Source organism: Syngnathoides biaculeatus, chromosome 9 (genome assembly GCF_019802595.1).
Source record: "Syngnathoides biaculeatus isolate LvHL_M chromosome 9, ASM1980259v1, whole genome shotgun sequence".
Classification (NCBI taxonomy): domain Eukaryota; kingdom Metazoa; phylum Chordata; class Actinopteri; order Syngnathiformes; family Syngnathidae; genus Syngnathoides; species Syngnathoides biaculeatus.
Genome location: NC_084648.1, coordinates 15287707 through 15311423, shown reverse-complemented (window position 1 = coordinate 15311423; position 23717 = coordinate 15287707). Strand labels below are relative to the sequence as shown.

Below are 23717 nucleotides of genomic sequence, written 5' to 3'. Positions count from 1 at the left end.
TATCCGGGAGGTGTGAATATGAGTGTAAATAGTTGTTTGTCTCTGGTTACTTGTAAGGATCGGCAGATGTGACATTTCCGGTAGCAACATCTGCGTCGCAGTCGAGAGGTTCTGAATTTTAGATTTTATTCAATTTTACCAGATCCCTTTTTCTGGATACATCAATGAATGGGTGAATCTGAGGGCCTCTCAAGCACTTTGGACACCAGTGTTGAAGATGAAACGCTGACGCGCACTCCATTAACCACTTTAGCATTTTTAAATCAGCTAATTGGAAAAAATGTAACATGTCTTTTGTGTTATGCAGTGCAGACGGCGAGAGGAGGAGAAAGGAATGAAAGGATCGAAGCAGAGCAGAAATTTGAACGCCTCTCTCTGGTTCTGGCTCTCACTTTGTGGCAGGACGAGAATGGCAAACCTCTGCTGCCCTCTAAAGGCATAAGCAATTTCCTCCTTCAGGTCTCCATCACGTGCTGTTTCGAATTAACAGTATAATAAAAGGGTTGTTGTTGTTGTTTTCTTAAGGAGAATATTTACATTACCGATCATAATAATTTTCAAATGTTTAGCTAAATTCAGCGAAGACCACTGTTTGTGTTGAAAAAAATCGTAGCGACGTCATTGACCAATCACTTTGCCTCAGCTTAGAAAAAAAAATATCCAAAACGTCACTAGTCCCACAATTCTGATTATCACAAAAAAATTGAAAACTCATTTGTTCCTGTTATGAAAAAACTTAATAGTTGTAAAGTCAGACTGTCGCTCAGGGGTGTCAAACTCATTTTTCTACCAGTTTCCCTCAGAGAGCCGTTATGACTGTGGAACAAAAAATATTTAATCATCTCATCATATTTACATCATCAATTTACGAACTAGTTTTGGAATCAGAAATCAAGCATAGTGTGTTTTTCAACTATTCACCTTTGGTAACACAAAAATGCTTATCATGTCTCAACTTTATCATTTATGATATGTGACGATTTGAAATTTTGGTACAGATTTTTACAAGAATCATGGAAATTCACACTCTAGAATTGGCTTCGCGGGCCACATAAAATCATGTAGCGGGCCAGATCTAGCCCCTGGGCCTTGAGTTTGACACCTGTACTGTAGCCATACTGTCGCTTTGTCTCAAGTCAACGTTGCAAAATTTTGATTTTTGTCCTGTTTTAGCGCCGCTTCTCTCTTTTCACACCCCCCCGTGCGGCTTGGTGGCAATGAATTGAGAGGTTGTCGCTGTTCCTGTGGAGGATAAAGCATCAAAAATGATAATTATAATTTCATGTGATCAACGCCCACATTATTGGCCGCCATTGAAGCCTGTTCATCATCCTGGAAAGGGGGATTCCCTACATCTGTGTTCCTTTCTCATGATTTCATTTTTTATCTATTTTTTTTTTCACTATTCCGGATGTGGTTGAGAACATGAGACATTATTGAATGAAAATACCTTGATCTGTGAACGGTGTTTTGTGACATTACTAAATAATACGTCTAAAGATTATTTAGTGTGAGTGTTTTTTTATGGTTTTCGGATTGAGACATTTTTGTGTTACTTTTGTGCATCAAAATAACATTGAATGATCGGATTGAAGAGACTTGGATGATCCTCGGGGTAGTTTCCAAGACGACACGATGGCCACGCCCCTTCCCAGCCATTTGCCACGCCTAGTGACGTAATTATATCCACGTGACGTGTGCGGGTGGCGTCTTGTGCTTGGTTTTTTGGAGTAAAGAAAAAAATGTGCGCGTAGAGGCTGAGCAATTGCTTTGCTAACTACTAGTTTTCGAACGACCAATAAGTACGATGGAAGGCAGAAATTACGGCTCAGGTATGTATGGACCCAATTTGGTGTACTTAGTTAACATCTTAGCCACTTGCAATGTCTTACAATCCATCGCTTTGCAAGTTTATTTTGAGTTGACCGTTAGCTGCTAGCCTAGCCCATTGGGAACATGCGTCGTGTAAGCCAGGGACGCTGCTTATTTATTTATATTTTTGGGAGGGGGAGCCACAAATTAAAGTTTCTTTTTTTTGTGTGTGTGTGTGTGTGAATTGAAACACTAAATTAGCCTTTAATCTCTTAACGTGGGCGATGGTGTGAGTGTCACAATTAGCAAAGCCGTTTTTAGCTCCGTCGTCAGAAAGCGCTAATGCTAAGCGAGCTCGACGGCAAGTCTCATTGTTAGCTTAGCCGTCGGCGACTGCGAGACTATTAGCATGCTTAACGCTCATGGATGACACATTTTGGAAGTCGATTAACGAGTAAGTGCAACACGACACACTTGCAACCGATATCAAAATGGCTGTCCATGCAAAATGTCTCTTCAAAGCTCTTCGGGGGTAATACTCAGCATGCTGCTAAAAAAAAAAAATCGACGAAATGCTAACTGTTTAGAGTATTTTTTTTTCTCCCAATAAATTACTCAATTAATCTCCAGTTGCAATTCTTAATCTCAAATGTACAAAAAATGTCCAGTTTTTGGTTCATATTTGACACTGTTTTTCGTGTGTCTTTCAGGTTTTTCCAATTGGGGTGGTGGAGGCTCTGGCAACCGAAGTAAGCGATAAGTTTTATAGTCCTAAATTGTTATACTGTAGTAATATTTTGCAACCAATTGTATTGGTTACTTTATATATATATATATATATGTGTGTGTGTGTGTGTATATGTATGCTAGATTCTAGCATAAATGTTGCGTCGGTGCTTCTCAGTAATATTAATAATTATAGGCCAAATACAAAATGCATTTAACCAAATGCAGTTGTTCTTTCCTAGAAGAGCGGGAGTTTAAAGTGTAGATCGTTTGCTAATTTACTCAACAACAGATGGTGAGATGAAGCGGGGTACACGCATACTATTTCCAATATATTTTTCTTTTAAATGTGAGAGACCCCAGATATGATGAAATCGTCTCTTAATAGTGTGTAGTGTACTCCAGCTGACCAACACAAGACACAACACTAATGATGTACCGATGGGGGTACAACAAACATCTGTACATTGTGGTACAGGTAAAATGCCACGGATACTACATACATGACCAATACTTTCTAAGCGGCAGCCATTTGGAGATGGAGAACTTTGAAAGGACTCCAACTTATGCTCTGCAAAATGGATGATTAACGAACTTCTTAGGCTAGGCTAGCACCTATTTTCTTGAGCCCCGTCGACCGCTCTCCGTCACGCTGCTCGGCTTCAGCTGAGCCTGCGGCGCTCTCATCAGGGGTCAGTGACGAGGGTAATTGGGCTCAGCAATAGACAAGTTTCCAACGTTCTAATCTTTTTTTATTCTGACAGAAATCCCCAGCCCAGTTGGTATATGAATGAATAGTTGACCATATAGTTTTGTCTATTTAATACTGTAATTTGTATTAGGTTCTAGGAACTTTGATCTATTTGGTGGGAATTATAAGAATTCCATGTCGGGTTTCGGGGGCTACGGTGGCGGCAGCTCCAAGAGAGGCCTCTCTGGGTCAGCAATGCTCCACGAGAAGATAACTCATGCAGATGAAGTGATTGCCAAGATTAATCAGCGCTTGGACATGCTCACTCAGTTGGAGGGGGGCATGAAAGGGGGCCGAGGTGACAGGTAAGCCATTTTGCATTTATTTTTGGATGTTTTCCACATCTTAGTTACACAGGTTGTTCGATTACTCTTAGCTTACTCTTCGTTGCTGTGTATTTTGAATGAGGTTTTTTTTTTTTTTTTGACACATGCCCAATTTGATAAAATAGAGGAGGCACTTTTTTGAGATGAAAGCGACAGATTAAATGTCTCAACAGTCGAGAGCCGTGTTCTATTGTTCTTCACTTAGGTTCTATTTTGTATATGTGCATGCGCACATTCTTACAAGTAAGGTAACTGCTTTTTGTAGCTGATATCAGGATAGTTGTTGACACCTTTTCACTTCTCGAACCTTGTTTGGCTTAAAAAAATCTGTTGTACTGTATTGACAAGCATTGTTGTTCTCATCCATGTGACCTAACCTTGCGCTCTGGTTTTAGGTTTCACACATAAGATGAGTTTAAAGCTGCTGGCCTTTGTAATAAAGCGCCGTCTGCTGTTCTTATGTGGAGCAAGGGGGACGTAAAAGTTTTTGTACTTCGTGTAATGTGTTAGTCTCAAACCACTTGGCTCTGTTGTAAAGAGGAAGAAAATTTACATATGGCTCACTTATGCTGTCAATACTGGTTGACCTCAGACTGAAAATGTAGTTGGAGGTTCTTATTTACATACCAATCAGAGCTGATTTCCTGTTTTACTGTAAAGTACAGCAAGCAGAACATACTTTTTGGCTGGTGTCCGTCTTGTGCTTTGACAAGAAAATGGCAACACTGCGGAGGCGAATGAGTGTCATGTGGAGAAATCCAAACTTGACGGCCCTCCCCGCCTCCTCCCTTGCTCTCTGCTCTTCTCTATCAACCCTCTCCCTCCATCCCGCAGGTTTGGCCAGTTCGAGTCTTTCGACTCACTCTCCTCCCGAGATCTCTTCAGATCTGGTGGCAGTAACTATGGTTGTGATGATGGCCGTGGCGACAACATGCTGTTGGGCCAGCGAGGAGGCTCGGGCTTCGGGGGGGGCATGGGCCAAGGAGGGGGAGGCGGCTTCAACAGCCTCTCCTCTTCCTATGGAGTTGCTAAAATGCGACAGAATATGAGAGAGTCCTTCAGCGGTGGGGGAGGATGGGCCGGAGCAGGCCGTCGTTCCCCCAGAAGGGGCGGAGGTTCAGGGGGTCGAGGATCTGGCGGAGGGTTTGGGAGCTACAGGTCAGACCCCATGTCATTCGGCGGAGGTGGCCGAGGAAGCGGTCACTCCCCAAGAGGTGGTCGAGGCAAGCTCCCATCCCTCCTGTCCAACCGCATGTACTCAGGGAGTGGAGGTTTCCACCAGGGACCCTCCCAAGGCCCCCACGACTTTCCCGGGAGGCATTTTGGAGGGGCCCCGTGGGCCGGCCACCAGCGAGGCCGCAAGAGACCCCTTAACAAAGTAAGTACCCCATGCCAAATTAGGAAGTCCTACTCAGATACTGGCCAAGAGCCTGTTCTGATCCCCACCCTCTGTACCATAGACCCACTGGCAAGCCCACGTTTCATGTCTGTGTCCACACTGCCAACATTTAGAACATCAGCTGCCCCCCCAAAGTCAGCCTATTTATTAACTAGATTAAAATTTGGAGTTTTGACTGCAAATAAGATTGGAGAGGTGTATGCATGTACTAACTAGTAGATGCCAGAAAAATGCAGGTTTTGATCAAATTCCAATCCACAGTAATTCAATCACAGGTGAGTTTAATCATAAGTGTTATGTTCGCTGGTTAAATATATCAAGCTCTACCCACTTGTTAAATACAATTTTTTTGGGGGTGGTCATGATAGCGTACCATTTTTTATTTTATTTTTTTTTTTGCCCACCAGAAAAATAAAATTGAAGCAGAAGTATTTTTGACTCTCTCTCAAGTTTGTTTGGGCTTCAACTTCAGCAGGTAAAACCACAAAACGATGTCCAGAAGAAACGAAAGCAGATGCTGACTCCCGCCGATGAGCCGGAATCTAAAATAAACAAAACTGAAAGCGCAGACACTGATGCTTCTGAAGGTAAGTTGCAGTCATGCGGCACATTTTAATCGCAATGTTTTTAATTAAGTTTAAATTGCTGTAAGACCACTAGAAGAAAAGTAATCAAATTACTGTTTGTGCAGAGCAAACGGACAAAAATGGTGACAATGAGGCAGCGACTGAGGTGAGCATCACAATTGGACCACATGGGAAGAACAAATTGGGTTACTTAGAACGGTGTATGTCTTTTGCTTCACTTGTGCCAAGTGATTAATTGCATTCTTGTACTTTTCTTCTCAGGATACTACTGATGGAGATTCAGGTGAGCAAACAGTCTTTTTCCCCACTGCTTGTGAGTCAGCTTTACACGATCAAGATTTTTGGGGTCCAATTGGCGAGTTTAAGACCATAACCTATTTAAACATGTTCATTTACTGTATAAACCTACATATTTAATTGTTAAAAAAATATATTTACAATAGATGTATTGTGAAAGACAACAAATAAATGGTCTCCCAATAGATGGTAGTAACGTACTAAAAGGAATGCATCGACTTTTTTTTTTTTTTTTTTTTTTTTTGGTGTGCAGTGAGGTTTGTTCCTTAGCTCCATAAAAGGTTGGAATTCACTGCTCTGGTCAGATAATCTATACAACAAAACTGTTTATCCACAACCAAGAGTATTAGCGCTAGCTTGCTAGGCTACCTAACGTTTTGTTGATGGCTTGCGAGCTCTATCGCATTACAAGGATGTGAACATAGATGGAGCAAGCCATACCCGAACGCCCTCCTGTCCTGAGCACTGGTGACCACCAGCATGTTTCTCTTCCTCCCCCTGTCTTCCTATAATGCAGTCTGCATGATCCACTCATGTTGTCACAATTGAGTTGACGAGCTGAAACCCAATGATCATAAAAAAAAAAATGGGACGGGTGGTGTCTGAATGCAAGATTTTATTGCAGTAGTCTTGACACAGTGTGATCATGAGCAAATGTTTGTACTCTGGTCAATGCAATCCCTTTTCTCTCTGCTCCCCTGTGTCTCCCATCTTTTTTTTTTTTTTTTTTTTTAATAACTATGCCACTTTGGTATGTCAAAGACATGAAAAAATATATATTTAAATACGACTACCTTTTGGATTCAGATCTAAAATGGCAACACGAAGTGAATGTCTCAGAGCCAATCAGTGAACAGCATATTATGACATCAAAACAGTTCAGCCAATCTGATCAGGCTGATCAAATTGCTTTAGAGTCCACTTTTTAGTGGTGTTGAACTTTATCTGAGAATGCCACGTGAGAGATACCGGTCATATTATCTATGCCTGTTGAAGCTAATGCAATCCAATTCTTTTATAAACGATGGTTATCTTTTACTTTTATCTAATTTTTTGCTCTGGGGTGTCGGTGTCTCAGCACAACTAAGTTCTTTTATTTTCCCTTCAGGTGCAGTTAAACAGGATGAGGGTGCTGAGAAAAACGCAGCACAGGACAAGCAGCCTGCTCCCCGAGCCCCAGGCAAGTCTGCAAAAGCAAAAAAGAAGAGGGGCTTTCAGGAGAGGTGAGCAAAAGAGCTCTCGCTGGCCACTGTCAGTGAACATAAACACGTCTTGCTGCCGTTCAACATCACAGCAGGCTTAACCACCGACTTGTCCCGTTTCCTGCCTCCAGGGTTATGTTTGCGTGTTCTGTGTGCAAGTTCCGATCCTTCTACAAGGATGAGATGGAACGTCATTTGGAGAGTCGCTTCCACAAGGACCACTTCAAGTTCCTCTCGGGGCAACTGTCCAAGCCGACCACAGACTTCCTGCAGGTGATTGGATAGAACGGACCAACTCAAAAATAGTTGTATGCTTCTTTGTGGTACACTGTATTTGGATTTTTAAAAGAAAAGGGCTCTTCACATTTGTTGTGACTAGACCAAGTCATCCGCTCTCCTCTAATCGACGTCGTTTCAGCCTGTTTGACAAATGTTAAAAGAAAAGGGGCTCCTAAATGCTGCATGGCACATTCTGAAACAAACATTGCCTTTGAAAAAAATTGGATGTGGGAGCTTTATTTGCTGCATGCTGATAGAATACCGGTTAACTGACACCTGGGACCCTGCTTAATAGAAAAATACACTTACCACAATATGAGGAAGTAGGGTTTTTTTTTTTTTTGTCTCTGCAACTGAACAGAACAAATGTGCGCCACACAAGCCAATGCTGTCTCTCACTGTTTGTATCATAGGATTATTTGCAGAACAAGTTCCAGAAAACAGACCAAATGGTCAGTCAGTTGGAGAACCACAGTGTTACCATCTGCCAGATGTACAGAGACCAGGACCTCACAAGGGGTAGGCGATGGCAGCCGGGGACCTCGTGATCAAAGAAAGAAGAAAAGTCCAATAATCGCTTAATGTGGGGGATTTTGGATACCCTGTTGCAGATATCGGGATGGAGCACTTTTTGAAGAAGGTGGAAGCTGCGCACTGCGGTGCATGTGACCTCTTCATTCCCATGGAGCTTCACCTGATTCAAAAGCACATCAATTCCCACGACCACAACTACAATCGCAAGGTACATTGATGAATGCTTTTGAGTTGCAAACTGTAGTTCATTCCCTTATTCAGTCTGTTAAGTCTATTGATTTCATGTTTTTGTGTTCTGTATTACATTGTTTCAACCTTGTTTGTTGAAATGTACATCACTTTGGTCAACCCTCTCGTTTTGAAATGTGCTTTACAAATAAATGTAACTGTTGGCAATTTAAGGAAATGATGGACCAGTCCAAGAGAGCTAGCTTGTGGGTTGCACGCAGCATCCTCAACCACAAAGTCATTGGCAAGAGGCTGGAGAGCTACCTCAAGGTACAGTGTCAAAAACACTTTCACTTATCATTGAATTAAAAACATCGGCACGGTGGACCAACTGGAAAGTGTGAGGTCCAGGGTTCGATCCCGGCCCCGCCTGTGTGGACTTTGCATGTTCTCCCTGTGCCTGTGTGGGTTTTCTCCGGGCACTCCGGTTTCCTCCCACATCCCAAAAACATCCAGCATTCATTGAACAGTCTTCAGTTGCCCCTAGGCGTGATTGTGAGTGCATCTGTCTCTCTTCATGTGCCCTGCGATTGGCCAGCAACCAGTTCAGGGTGTAACCCGCATCCTGGACGATGACAGCTGGGATAGGCTCCAGCACTCCCATGACCCTCGTGAGGATAAGCGGTTAAGAAAATGGATGGATGGATGAATGAATTAAAAACAAGATTCCACAAAATGGTGCAAAAGTCATACTTTGTACTTTTACTGAGCACAAAAAAAGTAATTGGATGAGTTTTTCAGCAAATACCTGAAGATGTATTTGTAAAAGATGTACATTTGTAACAAAAAATAAAATGGTGCTTCTCAATTGATATAATTTTTAAAACTGCGCAGAGCAATTTTATTTTTTCCCCTCATCACTGCTCCCCATTTACCCCTTTTTCTCTTACCGTATATGTAGTGTACATTTTCTGGCTAATTGAATCACACACGCAAAAAAAAAAAAATGAGTCCATTAATCCTGGTTACTTTTTACAGGGAGAAAATCCATTTACTGGGAACCAGGAGGGCCAGGGCGCATCCACCTCCACCGTGGTGGACGCAACAGAGGAACAGAAGGAGTCGGTCACTGTTGAGGAAGAGTCCGAAGCAGCAGAGCCAACAACCCAGCAGGCGGCTGATGAGGAACCAGCCGAGGAACCGGCCGAGGAGGTAAAGATGGCAGATGATGACGACGAGGAGGAGAAGAAGGAGGAGGAGAAGAAAGAGGTGGAGGAAGAAGAGACTGCGGTGGCGGCAGCGGACGACATGGAGGGAGGAGAGGAGGAGCAGTTGATCCAGGAGGGCGAGATGGACGAGGAAGAAGGGTTTGAAGTTGGAGAAGATGAGGAGGAAGACTACGTCGAGGGTTACGTGGTCCACGATGAACTTGACGACGACGAGGATGGACTGGAGGTGGCCGGCGCTGCGGTTGAAGATGAGCACAAAGAATGACTTTCAGATGAATTCTCACCGGCCAATGAAGCCGACACCTGACTCGCAATGAAAGAATATGTAACCCTTCCATTTTTCACTTCCACATTGTTTGTGTTTATACTTCGTGGAGTAGTTTGGCATGCGTTTTGGAAAATGGCAGTTTGATCCCAGTCCAGACTACCATATGCTTTTTTATTTTTTTGTGCCTTTTTGTTTAATTTTAGTTGACAATTTGTTCAATAGCTTCAAGGCGCTTTGTACATTTAATAATTTTGTCAGTCTACAAATAATATTCTGCCAATTGATAATAGAAGTTGAGTGTTTTTTTTCCCCCTGATTTTGTTTTACAGCAGGAATTATTTGAGGGATTGTTTGTTCCTTCTCCCTACAAATGTAACTATTCCAGTCTTGTGAATATACCTAAGCCATATCTCTTTAAAACTAAATTTTCGAAAACAACATGGGGTGGGGACATGATTTAGAGGGTTATTAAAAAAAATGAATTACTTAGAACAATACATTTTACAGGCATGATTTTGTGTTAAAAAGAACATGACTGGAACCCTGCCCATCAGTTGAGACCTTCAAGTTCTTGGGAATTACAGTCTTGCATGACCTGAAGTGAGAGATTAATAAGTCAGTGTTCAGTACTACTTGCGGCTTCTGAAGAAGCACGACAAGACAAGAGCTGCTGAGACATTTCTTCAAGGCAGTGATCATATTGTTACTGTGTACCCCTATCACAGGTTTGGGGCTGTTATTAAAAAAATGAAATGAAAGGGAAAAACTACGACTGCAACAGACAATCAAAAGCTTAATGGATTGTGAGCCTCTTCCAGCTCCTCCCGTCCCGTCGGTTAAGCACAGCCAATCAATGCAAGTCAAAGCTTGCAGGTGTTCAAACTCCCCCCCCCCCCCCCCCCCTCTTGACAAGTCAAATTCTTGATCAGCGAGCCAACTATATTCTGCCTTGTGCCGTTCTTGAGACACAATGTCACATCCCGCTGGTCCAATCAGTATTAGTAATATATTCTGTAGATTATTGTGTGATTCGTCACTTTAAAACGCTCCCTTTCCACTATGTACCATCCCTTCCCTTTTGTCTCTTTCAGCATTCTTTTCACGACTGGACAAATTCTCATTACTAAGCAGACGTGTAGGCACGTCTTCCACGTTGGCAGTGAAAGCAAATGATTCGGTCCAAGAACTGTTCTTCCCTTTGCGATGCGTGGCCCGTCACACAAGCGCCAGTTTATTTGCGATGGGCACTGATCTAAAAAAAATATATATCATAACACCGGATGGGTCAATGGCCACCAAAACTGAAGTCGCCATTCGCCATCTTCATACTCCCAAAACAACCACGCCGACCTGTGCAGCGACAGTTTTGTGGCAGTGAGAAAACATTCCACAGGTAAGTTAAAAAGGTTTACTTTGAAACTGTTAGTTTGTATGGATTTTTTTTAAATTTTCTGATGATCTTAATTCACTTGAACAAAGTTTTAACAGTTGTCGTTCACTGTTCACTCCCTGCTTCACCTTTATAGGCCGACAGTTTTTTGCAAAAATGTTCCCAAACTTCATCAGTGGATAAGCAAGAAAACATTTTCTGTGAAATTTTTGTTGAATTTCATAATCCAGAACTCTGCAAATTGAATTGGATTTTCAAATGCGAGGAGACTAGTTTAAATTTTCTGTCTGAAACCGGACATCGCAGAAACAAATGAACAATGCGTTTAGCGTGTATTTGCCCATTGGGAGTCCTTATTTCCAAAAATATATTGAACTGATTGACGAAAAGTTTATGCTTAAAATGCTTAGTTTTTTGCTATGTTATGACGATAGTCCTTCACAGCGTATTTTGGGAAAAGTTAACGTCACAGGAATCGGGTCCTAGGTAATATGCAAGGTTTCATGGTAGTCACGGTGTTATACGTCTTTCCTTTGCACTTAGCCTTTTTTGGCTTACCAAATTGAATTAAAAAATCCTTCATGTTACCAGAACTGAAAAAATGTCAAGCTCACACGACCAGTTTTAATTCTACATGCCAAATTTTTAAGAAAAACCACGTCATAATCCAACCTGTGAACCATGTCTGCCACAAATTTTGGGAGTACCAAGATGACGGCCAATGGCTTCAACCAATCGACATATACTGCTCGATGTGCACGCGCTATCCAGTGGGGTTTTTTTTAGATCAGTGGCTCAAAGAAGCGCGCGACGCAAACCTTTGTTGACATTTAATATTCGTCGCATTTTTACACCTAAAGAAAGTGTTAAGGATGTTTGTGTCCTATTTTTCCTCCGACAAAACTCACATTAAACCAAAAACTATTTTTCCCCCCATTTTTTCCAGTCATACATGTTTGAAAAGGCTCCAGGGGGCCACTAGGGCGGCGCTCAAGAGCCGCCGTTGCCAGTTGGCGACCACTGTTCTAGAACTCCACGTTGGCCACGCCCCTTCGCCTCCGCGTCACACAACTTATGACGTCACTATAATCACGTGACGTGAGGCAGTGGCGTCTTGTGCTTTGGTTTTGAGCAAAGAAGGGGAAAAAAAACTGCTGTGCGCGTAGAGGCGGAACTAGCGCTTTGCGGCCTTGTTTTCTAACCACCAACAAATACGATGGAAGGCAGAAACTACGGCTCAGGTAAGTATCTGTCCATTTTCGCGGTGAACCTAGTTAACATCTTAGCCACTTGCTGTCCTACATTCATCGCTTTGCATGTTTATTCTTTTTAGATGACTGTTTGCTGCTAGCCTAGCCCATTGGGAACATGCGTCGTGTAATGGAAGCTAGATTTTTTTTATGGGGGGCAGCTACAAATTAAAGTCACTTTTTTTTGTGCGTGAATTGATTCTAAATTAATCTTTTATCTATTAACATTGGCATGGGTGTCCCATTAGCAAAGCCGTTTTTAGCTTTTTCGTCAGAAAGGAAATGCCAAGCTAGCTCGTCAGTCAGTCTTATTGTAAGCATAGCCGTCGGCGACTGCGAGACTGTTGGCACGGTTTAACGCTAATGGATAGCACATTACGAAAGTCGATTAAGTAGTGGTTAGGTTAAGTGCAACACGGCACATTTGAAACCCATATCAAAATGGCTGTCCGTACAAAATATCTCTCCAAACCTCTCCGCGGGTAAGCTATAAAATGCTAACACAGTTGATAGATGTCTTTTTCTCGCAAGAAATTATTCCGTTAATCTCCACTTGCTATTCTTATTTTTAAATGTACAAAAGGTGTCTAGCTTTTGCCGTATTTGGTTCTTGCAGGTTTTTCCAATTGGGGTGGTGGAGGCTCTGGCAACAGAAGTAAGCGATACGTTATATAATCCTAAATTGTTATACTGTAGGAATATTTTGCAGCCAGTTGTATTGACTACCTATCTAGCATAAATATTGAGTTGGTGCTCCCTATAATCATAACAATTAGAGTACAAACGCAGTACACCTAACCAAATGCACGTTCTTCCCAAAGCAGGAGTATAAAGTGTACATGTTTAGTCAACTACAGATGAGTACCTTAAGCGGGGCACACACACACACACACACTCATATCTAACAAAATGTGAGAGAGCCCAAATATGATGAGCTCCTCACTTAATAATGTGTCATGTACTCCATTTTACCAATGCAAGACAACACTCGTGGTGTACTGGTGGTGGTGATGCAAAACATGTCTACAGTGTTATGGTACTGGTAAAATGCCACAGATACTACATACATGAAAAATACTTTCTCCAAGTGGCAGTTGTTTGGAGATGGAACACTTTGAAAGTACTCAAATGTATGCTCTGCACAATGGATGAATAACGCCTCTCAGGCAAGGCAGCCACTATCCAGCTCGCACCTAGTTTATTGAGACCAGTCTGGATCACCCTGGTCCGCTTCGTCTGAGTTTGCGGGGCTCTCATCAGACGGCAGCGACGACGATAACCGGGCTGGGCAATGCATTGCTTCGTGCCATTCTGCCCAAGTGTGTGTGTGTGTGTGTTCGTGTGTGTGTGTTCGTGTTCCTTATTTTAGATTAGTCAAGTGAAGTTAAAAAAAAAAAAAAAAAACTTACCACAGTCCCTTTTGGATGGGAGTCCACCATTTCAGAAAATGGATTATGTAGCCATGGACAAAATTCCAATGTGCTAATCTTTCTTATTCTGACAGAAATCTCCCGCCCAGTTGGTATATTAATGAATAATTGACCTTATAGTTTTGTCTATTTAATACTATAATTTGTAATAGGTTCCGGGAACTTTGATCTCTTTGGTGGGAATTATAAGAATTCCATGTCGGGTTACGGGGGCTATGGTGGCGGCAACTCCAAGAGAGGCCTCTCTGGGTCAGCAATGCTCCACGACAAGATAACTCATGCGGATGAAGTGATTGCCAAGATTAATCAGCGCTTGGACATGCTCACTCAGTTGGAGGGGGGCATGAAAGGGGGCCGAGGTGACAGGTAAGCCATTTTATTATTATAATTTATTTTTGCATCTTTTCTACATCTTAGTTGCATAGGTTGTCTGATTGCCCAAGTTCAGCGATCTCCTCGGGTTACTCTTCTTTGCTGTGTGTTCGAAAATATATATATATATATATATATTTTTTTTTTTTTTTTTAAACACATGCCCAATTTAATAAAATAGGGGGATAATTTTTTTGTGAGACAAAAGCTATAGAGTAAATGTGTCAATAGTCCACAGGCGTCTTCTATTACTCTTCACTGATGTTCCATTTGGTGTGTCTTAGGGAACATTTGACATTGCACATTTTGTTCATTAGTGGGGAGGGTGCACGTCTAGCCTTAGCAACAATGGGATTGTATTAGTATTATATGTAAAATACCGTGCTTTTTTATAAGTCAGGTGACTGTTTACTTTTTCTATCTGGTATCTAGATACCTGATACATTTTTCTCCTCTTGAACCCTGTTTTGTCTTGATTTTTTTTTTTTTTAACTTTATTCACAAGTATTGTTGTTCTCATCCATGTGACCTAACCTTGCGCTATGGTTTTAGGTTTCACACGTAAGATGAGTTTAAAGCTGCTGGCCTTTGCAATAAAGGCTGTCTGCTGTACTTATGCGGTGCAGAGGGACGTAAAAGTTTTTGTACTTCGTGTAATGCGTTCGTCTCAAACCACCTGGCTCTGTTGGTCTGATCATTGGCATGCTGTAAAGCGGAAGAAAATTTACACATGGCTCACTTCTGCTGGCAACACTGGTTGACTTCAGACTGAAAATGTAGTTGGAGGTTCTTATTTACATAACAATCAGCTGATTTCCTGTTTTACTGTAAAATACTGCAAGCAGAACATACTTTTTGGCTGGTGTCCGTCTTGTGCTCTGACAAGGAAATGGCAACACTGTGGAGGCGAATGAGTGTCATGTGGAGAAATCCAAACTTGACGGCCCTCCCCGCCTCCTCCCTTGCTCTCTGCTCTTCTCTATCAACCCTCTCCCTCCATCCCGCAGGTTTGGCCAGTTCGAGTCTTTCGACTCACTCTCCTCCTCCCGAGATCTCTTCAGATCTGGTGGCAGTAACTATGGTTGTGATGATGGCCGTGGCGACAACATGCTGTTGGGCCAGCGAGGAGGCTCAGGCTTCGGGGGGGGCATGGGCCAAGGAGGGGGAGGCGGCTTCAACAGCCTCTCCTCTTCCTATGGAGTTGCTAAAATGCGACAGAATATGAGAGAGTCCTTCAGCGGTGGGGGAGGATGGGCCGGAGCAGGCCGTCGTTCCCCCAGAAGGGGAGGAGGTTCTGGGGGTCGAGGATCTTGCGGAGGGTTTGGGAGCTACAGGTCAGACCCCATGTCACTAGGCGGAGGTGGCCGAGGAAGCGGTCACTCCCCAGGAGGTGGTCGAGGCAAGCTCCCATCCCTCTTGTCCAACCGCATGTACTCAGAGAGTGGAGGTTTCCACCAGGGACCCTCCCAAGGGCCCCACGACTTTCCCGGGAGGCATTTTGGAGGGGGCCCACGGGCCGGCCGCCAGCGAGGCCGCAAGAGACCCCTTAACAAAGTAAGTAACCCCTGGTAAATTAGGAAGCACTCAGATACTGGCCAAGAGCCTGTTCTGATTCCCGCCTTCTTTACCATAGATCAACTGGCAAGCCCGCCTTTCATGTCCGTGTCCACACTCCCAACATTTTTAAAAAATCAACTGCCCCTGCCCCCAAAGTCAGCCTATTTATTAACTAGATTGAATGTAATGTTATGTTTCTAATTGAACATTACTGTTTTGTAAGTTAAACATAACTTGTGGTTTTCTTGGATAGATGTGCTCTTTATACAGCTATATATAATAAAACTTTGGGGGTTTGTAATTTATTTCATGCAAAAAGCTAGCTAATGAAAAGTGAAGACAAAAATCACATTGTGCCCCCTTTAAACATTTGCAGGGGTGTTTTTACTTGAATTTGGTGTTGCTTGAATTGTACAGTGCATGTTGACACATCCCTGTTCAAATGCCAGGTCTCTGTCACATAAAAACGACAAGATAAAATTATTTCAGAAACATTGTCCATTAACGTGACTTTTGCACTTGAACAACTCCAAAAATTCAGGGGGGGGGGGGGGGGTCGGATAAGAAACTGTGGTTGCACAAATTGCTCTCGCTGAAAGTGGCTGTGTTCAGAATTCACATTCAAACCTAACCCTAAATAGGAGTCAGCACACCCCTGCCGACCTTTTAAAATGCCACTGATTAATCCCAATTGAAGTTTGGATGTTGTAGTAGGCTTTTCCTGACTTGCTTTCTCACAGAATCAAGTTTGTGCTAATACTGACTCCTAATTGGAGTGATTCATAAATCCCTACACCTTGACTTTGTCACAAAACCAGGCATTTAAATTGGGTGTGTTGACTTTATATCCAATGTGTTGCTGATGATCGCTTCAATATAAGTGAGTACACCCCAACAGATCTTTTTTAATACAACAATGCACCCCACCACAAATTTGGAGCTTTGACTGCAAATAAGATTTGCGAGGTATATGCACGTATACTTTTCAATGCAGCCCGATTGGGGCGCAAGTCAGTGCAATCAGTACGCCAGTCCCAAGCCTGGGTAAATGCAGAGGGTTGCGTCAGGAAAGGGAATCTGGCTTAAAGCTTTGCCAAACAAATATGAGCGTTCATTTAAAGAATCTTATAACGGATCGGATCGTGACGCGGGTGAACAACACCCGGCACCGTTAACCTGTAAGGCGTCGGTGGAAATTCAGCTACTGTGCATGGAAGACAAAGAAGAGGAGGAAAGGGTATTTGGTGACAGAAGAAGAAGAGGAATGCACAGAGCCTACAACTGAGTATAGGGACTTTGAATGTTGGTACTATGACACGAAAAGCTCAGGAAATGGTTGACATGATGATTAGGCAAAAGGTTGATTATATTGTGCATTCAAGAGAGCAGATGGAAACGTAGTAGGGCTAGAAGTTGAGGGGAAGGGTTTAAATTATTTTACCATGGAGTAGGGGTTATTTTAAAGGAAGACCTGGCTAATAATGTCTTGGAGGTGAAAAGAGTATCAGATTAAGTGATGAGGCTGAACTTTAATATTGACGGTATTATGGATAATTTGATTCGCGACTATGCCCCACAGGTAGGATGACAGATGAAGTTGGACTGGAATCCCCTTGGAGCATGATGTTTGCAGATGATATTGTGACCTGCAGTGAAAGCAGGGACCAAGTGGAGGAACAATTAGAAAGAGAGGGCATGCACTGGAAAGGAGAGGAATGAAAATTAGCCAAAGTAAAACTGAATATTTGTGCGTGAACGGGAAGGGTGGAGGGGGAAGTGTGAGGCTACAGGGAGAAGAGATGGCGAGGGTGGATGACTTCAAATACTTGGGGTCAACAATCCAGAGCAATGGTGATAGTGGTAAAGAAGTGAAGAAACGGTCCAAGCAGGTTGGAACAGCTTGCGGAAGGTGTCTGGTGTTCTAAGTGACAGAAGAGTTTCCACTAGGATGAAGGGCAAATTTTATAAAACAGTGGTGAGGCCGGCCATGATGTACGGATGAGAGACGGTGGCACTGAAGAAACAACCGGAAGCAGAACTGCTGGTGGCAGAAACGTAGATGTTGATTGGGCAGGTTGGATAAGATTAGAAACGAGCTCGTTAGAGGGACAGCCAAAGTTGGATGTTTTGGAGACAAGGTTAGAGAGAGCAGACTTCGATGGTTTGGACATGTCCAGAGGCGAGAGAGTCAGCATATCGGTAGAAGGGTGCTGAGGGTGGAGCTGCCAGGGAAAAAAAAGAGCGAGAGGAAGACCAAAGAAAAGGTTGAAGGATGTGGTTAGGGAAGACATGAGGGCAGTAGGTGTTAAGAGAGGAAGATGCACAAGATAGGCTTAGATGGAAAAAGATGACACGCTGCGGCGACCCCTAACGGGACAAGCCGAAAGGAAAAGATGATGCACATATACTTTTCAAACTTAACTGTTCCAAAAACTAGTACATACCAATAAAAAAAGGCAGATTTTGACAAAATTCCAATTCACAGTAATTCAATCACAGGTGAGTTTAATCACAAGTGTTCTTGTTTGCTGTTTAAAAAGATTATGGGTTGTACCCATTTATTTAATATTTTTTTGGGGTGGTCATGAAAGAAGACTTTTTTTTTTTTTTTTTTTTTCCCCCCACCAGAAAAATAAAATTGAAACAAAAGTATTTTTGTCTCTATATCAAATTTGTTTGGGCTTCAACTTCAGCAGGTAAAACCACTAAACGATGTCCAGAAGAAACGAAAGCAGATGCTGACTCCCGCCGATGAGCCGGAATCTAAAATAAACAAAACTGAAAGCGCAGACACTGATGCTTCTGAAGGTAAGTTGCAGTCATGCGGCACATTTTAATCGCAATGTTTTTAATTAAGTTTAAATTGCTGTAAGACCACTAGAAGAAAAGTAATCAAATTACTGTCTGTGCAGAGAAAACGGACAAAAATGGTGACAATGAGGCAGCGACTGAGGTGAGCATCACAATTGGACCACATGGGAAGAACAAATTGGGTCACTTAGAACGGTGTATGTCTTTTGCTTCACTTGTGCCAAGTGATTAATTGCATTCTTGTACTTTTCTTCTCAGGATACTACTGATGGAGATTCAGGTGAGCAAACAGTCTTTTTCCCCACTGCTTGTGAGTCAGCTTTACACGATCAAGATTTTTGGGGTCCAATTGGCGAGTTTAAGACCATAACCTATTTAAACAACATGCTCATTTACTTGACAAACCTGCACACTTAATTGTTAAAAACTATATATTTACAATAGATGTATTTTTGTTCATCCATACTAATGAGGTATATTGGAAAAACAGAACAGATTAGGTCTCCTAATAGATGGCAGGAACATACTGAAAGTAATTCATCATGGGTTTTTTTGTCACTTTTTTTTTGTTGGTGTGCTGTGAGATTTTTTTGTACTTATAAAGTGTTTTCCTTGGCTCCTTAAAAGGTTGGAATTCACTGCTCCGGTCGGATAATCTGTACAACACAACTATGTTCATACACAACCAAGAGCGTTAGCGCTAGGTGGCTAGGCTACCTAACGTTTTGTTGATGGCTTGCAAACTGTATCGCATTACAAGTATGTAAACGGCAAAAAAAAATACCAACTCTCGCCCAATCGAATCAGGCCGATAAAAATTGCTGTAAAGTCCACTTGTTACTGTCGAATTTTATTTGAGAATGCAACGTGAGAAACACTGCTCATGACATCTATGCCTGTTGAAGCTAATGCAATCCAATGCTTTTATAAACGATGGTTATCTTTTACTTTTATCTAATTTTTTGCTCTGGGTTGTCGGTGTCTCAGCACAACTAAGTTCTTTTATTTTCCTCTCAGGTGCGGTTAAACAGGATGAGGGTGCTGAGAAGAAGGCAGCACAGGACAAGCAGCCTGCTCCCCGAGCCCCAGGCAAGTCTGCAAAAGCAAAAAAGAAGAGGGGCTTTCAGGAGAGGTGAGCAAAAGAGCTCTCGCTGGCCACTGTCAGTGAACATAAACACGTCTTGCTGCCGTTCAACATCACAGCAGGCTTCACCACCGACTTGTCCCATTTCCTGCCTCCAGGGTTATGTTTGCGTGTTCTGTGTGCAAGTTCCGATCCTTCTACAAGGATGAAATGGAACGTCATTTGGAGAGTCGCTTCCACAAGGACCACTTCAAGTTCCTCTCGGGGCAACTGTCCAAGCCGACCACAGACTTCCTGCAGGTGATTGGATAGAACGGACCAACTCAAAAATAGTTGTATGCTTCTTTGTGGTACACTGTATTTGGATTTTTAAAAGAAAAGGGCTCTTCACATTTGTTGTGACTAGACCAAGTCATCCGCTCTCCTCTAATCGACGTCGTGTCAGCCTGTTTGACAAATGTTATCGAAACGGCTAATTTTTACGCTGGAGTTAAAAGAAAAGGTGTTCCTAAATGCAGCGTGGCACATTGTGAAACAAACATCATTAGCTTGGAAAAAAAGTTTTATTTGCTGGGAAATACAGCATCCCTTATTCTGATAGAATACCATTTAACTGACACGTGGGACCCTGCTTAATTGAAAAATACACCTGACCACAATATGGGGAAGTAGTTTTTTTCTTGGGTCTCTGCGACTGAACAGAACAAATGTGCGTCACACAAGCAAACACTCTCTCACTGTTTGGATCATAGGAGTATTTGCAGAACAAGTTCCAGAAAACAGACCAAATGGTCAGTCAGTTGGAGAACCACAGTGTTGCCATCTGCCAGATGTACAGAGACCAGGACCTCACAAGGGGTAGGCGATGGCAGCCGGGGACCTCGTGATCAAAGAAAGAAGAAAAGTCCAATAATCGCTTAATGTGGGGGATTTTGGATACCCTGTTGCAGATATCGGGATGGAGCACTTTTTGAAGAAGGTGGAAGCTGCGCACTGCGGTGCATGTGACCTCTTCATTCCCATGGAGCTTCACCTGATTCAAAAGCACATCAAATCCCACGACCACAACTACAATCGCAAGGTACATTGATGAATGCTTTTGAGTTGCAAACTGTAGTTCATTCCCTTAAGTCTATTGATTTCATGTTTTTGTGTTCTGTATTACATTGTTTCAACCTTGTTTGTTGAAATGTACATCACTTTGGTCAACCCTCTCGTTTTGAAATGTGCTTTACAAATGTAAGCGGATGGGTTGTTTGATGCACTTTCCCATTTGCAAATTAAGGGAATGATGGAGCAGTCAAAGAGGGCCAGCCTGTCGGTTGCACGCAGCATCCTCAACCACAAAGTTATTGGCAAGAAGCTGGAGAGCTACCTCAAGGTACAGTGTCAAAAACACTTTCACTATCATTGAATTAAAAACAAGATTCCACAAAATGGTGTAAAAGTCATACTTTGTACTTGACAGCTTAGGCCTGAGCAAAAAAAAAAAAAGGAATTGAGTTTTTCAGCAAATAACTGAAAATATGTTTGTAAAAGATGTGAATTTGTGACAAAAAATAAAATGGCGCTTCTTAATTTAGATCATTTTTAAAACTGCCCAGAGCAATTTTATTTTTCCCTTACCGCTGCTCCCCATTTATCGTAAAGAAAGTACGTATTTGAACACCCTACTATATTTTAAGTTCTCCCACTTAGAAATCATGGAGGGGTCTGAAATATTCGTCGTTGGTGCATGTCCACTGTGCGAGAGAGAATCTAAAAATAAAAATCCAGAAATCACAATGTATGTTTTTTTAAAACATTTATTTGTGTGATACAGCTGCAAATAAGTATTTGAACACCTGTCTATCAGCTGGAATTTTGACCCTTAAAGACCTGTTAGTCCACCTTTTAAAAGTCCACCGCCACTACATGTATTATCCTGACTCAGATGTACCTGTATAAGGTTGTTAGCTGCATAAAGACACCTGTCCACCCCATACAATCAGTAATAACTTGTAACATGGCAAAGACCAAAGAGTTGTAAAGAACTGTCCAAAGATACCGGAGACCTCCTCCCAGCTGGAAAGGGCTATGGAGAAATTGCCAAGCAGTTTGGTGAAAAAAGGTCCACTGTTGGAGCAATCATTAGAAAATGGAAGAAGCTAAACACGACTGCCAATCTCAATCGGAGTGGAGCGCGATGCAACATATCGCCTCATGGGGTCTCAATGGTCCTTGGAAAGGTAAGGAATCACCCCAGGACTACACGATAGGATTTGGGCAATGACCTGAAAAGAGCTGGGACCACCGTTTCTAAGGTGACTGTTGGTAATACACTAAGACGTCATGGTTTGAAATCACACATGGGACGGAAGGTTCCCCCTGCTTAAACCAGCACATGTCAAGGCCGGTCTTAAGTTTGCCAATGACCATTTGGATGATACAGAGGAGTCATGGGAGAAAGGTTTTGTGGTCAGATGAGACCAAAATGGAACTTTGTGATCATAATTCCACGAACCATGTTTGGAGGAAGACAAATGAGTTCCATCCCAAGAACACCTTCCCTACTGTGAAGCATGGGCATAGTAGCATCACGCTTTAGGGCTGTTTTTCCTGCATATGGGACAGGACGACGGCAATGTCTTAAGGAGAGTTGGTGACCGCGGCCATGTACTGTGAGATTTTTTGGGGAACAACCTCTTTCCCTCAGTCAGAGCATTGAAGATGGATCGTGGTACGATCTTTCAATATGACAATGACCCGAAGCACACAGCCGGGAAAACCAAGGAGTGGCTCCATAAGAACCATATCAAGGTTCTGGCGTGGCCCAGCCAGTCTCCAGACCTAATCCCAATAGAAAATATTTCGAGGGAGCTGAAACTCCGTGTTTCTCAGCGACAGCCCAGAAACCTGTCTGATCCAGAGAAGGTCTGTGTGGAGGAGTGGGCCAAAATCCCTCCTGCATTGTGAGCAAACGTGGTGAACGACTACAGGAAACATTTGACCTCTGTAATTGCAAACAAAGGCGACTTTACCAAATATTAACAATGTGTTTCTTAGGTGTTCAAATACCTATTTGCAGCTGTATCACACAAATGAATTGTTTAAAAAAAAAAAAATCATACATTGTAACTTCTGGATTTTTCTTTTAGATTCTCTCTCTTCCAGTGAAAAATGAAATGGGGGAAAAAAAATAAGTCCATAAAGCCTCGTTACTTTTTACAGGGAGAAAATCCATTTACTGGGAACCAGGAGGGCCAGGGCGCATCCACCTCCACCGTGGTGGACGCAACAGAGGAACAGAAGGAGTCGGTCACTGTTGAGGAAGAGTCCGAAGCAGCAGAGCCAACAACCCAGCAGGCGGCTGATGAGGAACCAGCCGAGGAACCGGCCGAGGAGGTAAAGATGGCAGATGATGACGACGAGGAGAAGAAGGAGGAGGAGAAGAAAGAGGTGGAGGAAGAAGAGACTGCGGTGGCGGCAGCGGACGACATGGAGGGAGGAGAGGAGGAGCAGTTGATCCAGGAGGGCGAGATGGACGAGGAAGAAGGGTTTGAAGTTGGAGAAGATGAGGAGGAAGACTACGTCGAGGGTTACGTGGTCCACGATGAACTTGACGACGACGAGGATGGACTGGAGGTGGCCGCCGCTGCGGTTGAAGATGAGCACAAAGAATGACTTTCAGATGAATTCTCACCGGCCAATGAAGCCGACACCTGACTCGCAATGAAAGAATATGTAACCCTTCCATTTTTCACTTCCACATTGTTTGTGTTTATACTTCGTGGAGTAGTTTGGCATGCGTTTTGGAAAATGGCAGTTTGATCCCAGTCCAGACTTTTTTTTTTTTTTTGTGCCTTTTTGTTTAAATTTGATTTACATTTTGTTCAATAGTTTCATGGCGGTTTGTACGTTTTAATAGTTTTGTCAGCCTATAAATAATATTTTGCCCATTGATAATAGCAATTGCTGTTTCCTGTTTTTGTTTTACAGCAGGATTGAATTGAACAATGTTTTCCTTCGCCCTATAAATGTAACAATTCCACTTGTGAATAAACCTAAGTCAACCATAAAACTGATCTTTCTGACTTTATTCCTGTTCATTTACACAATCCTGTATGTCAAGAACATTAGATACACCTGAAATAAAGGGGTCAAAGTTGACAGGGCATAAGTCCACCATCAAGTATTGTTTGCCATGAGATGAAGATACAACAAACTGGAAATTCATCATCGAAGAAGTTTATTTTGCTCCTGACC

At 42.6% G+C, this 23717-nt stretch overlaps 2 protein-coding genes across 2 annotated transcripts; both read left to right on the top strand.

Moving 5' to 3' along the window:
- Positions 1 to 1695: 1695 nt before the first annotated feature.
- Positions 1696 to 10271, top strand: LOC133506453 (A-kinase anchor protein 8-like). Its single transcript, XM_061830602.1, has 13 exons — positions 1696 to 1832; positions 2523 to 2561; positions 3381 to 3594; positions 4450 to 4993; positions 5487 to 5601; positions 5706 to 5746; positions 5863 to 5884; positions 7007 to 7121; positions 7232 to 7373; positions 7793 to 7898; positions 7991 to 8121; positions 8316 to 8411; positions 9120 to 10271. Exons 1-13 carry the CDS (start codon positions 1808 to 1810, stop codon positions 9573 to 9575), a joined length of 2046 nt encoding a protein of 681 aa, XP_061686586.1. The 5' UTR covers positions 1696 to 1807; the 3' UTR covers positions 9576 to 10271.
- A 1772-nt stretch (positions 10272 to 12043) lies between these two features.
- On the top strand, positions 12044 to 23526 carry LOC133506265 (A-kinase anchor protein 8-like). Its single transcript, XM_061830235.1, has 13 exons — positions 12044 to 12209; positions 12835 to 12873; positions 13801 to 14014; positions 15028 to 15574; positions 18271 to 18385; positions 18490 to 18530; positions 18647 to 18668; positions 19406 to 19520; positions 19631 to 19772; positions 20225 to 20330; positions 20423 to 20553; positions 20758 to 20853; positions 22683 to 23526. The coding sequence occupies exons 1-13, from the start codon at positions 12185 to 12187 to the stop codon at positions 23133 to 23135; spliced, it is 2046 nt and encodes a 681-aa protein (XP_061686219.1). The 5' UTR covers positions 12044 to 12184; the 3' UTR covers positions 23136 to 23526.
- Positions 23527 to 23717: the final 191 nt, after the last annotated feature.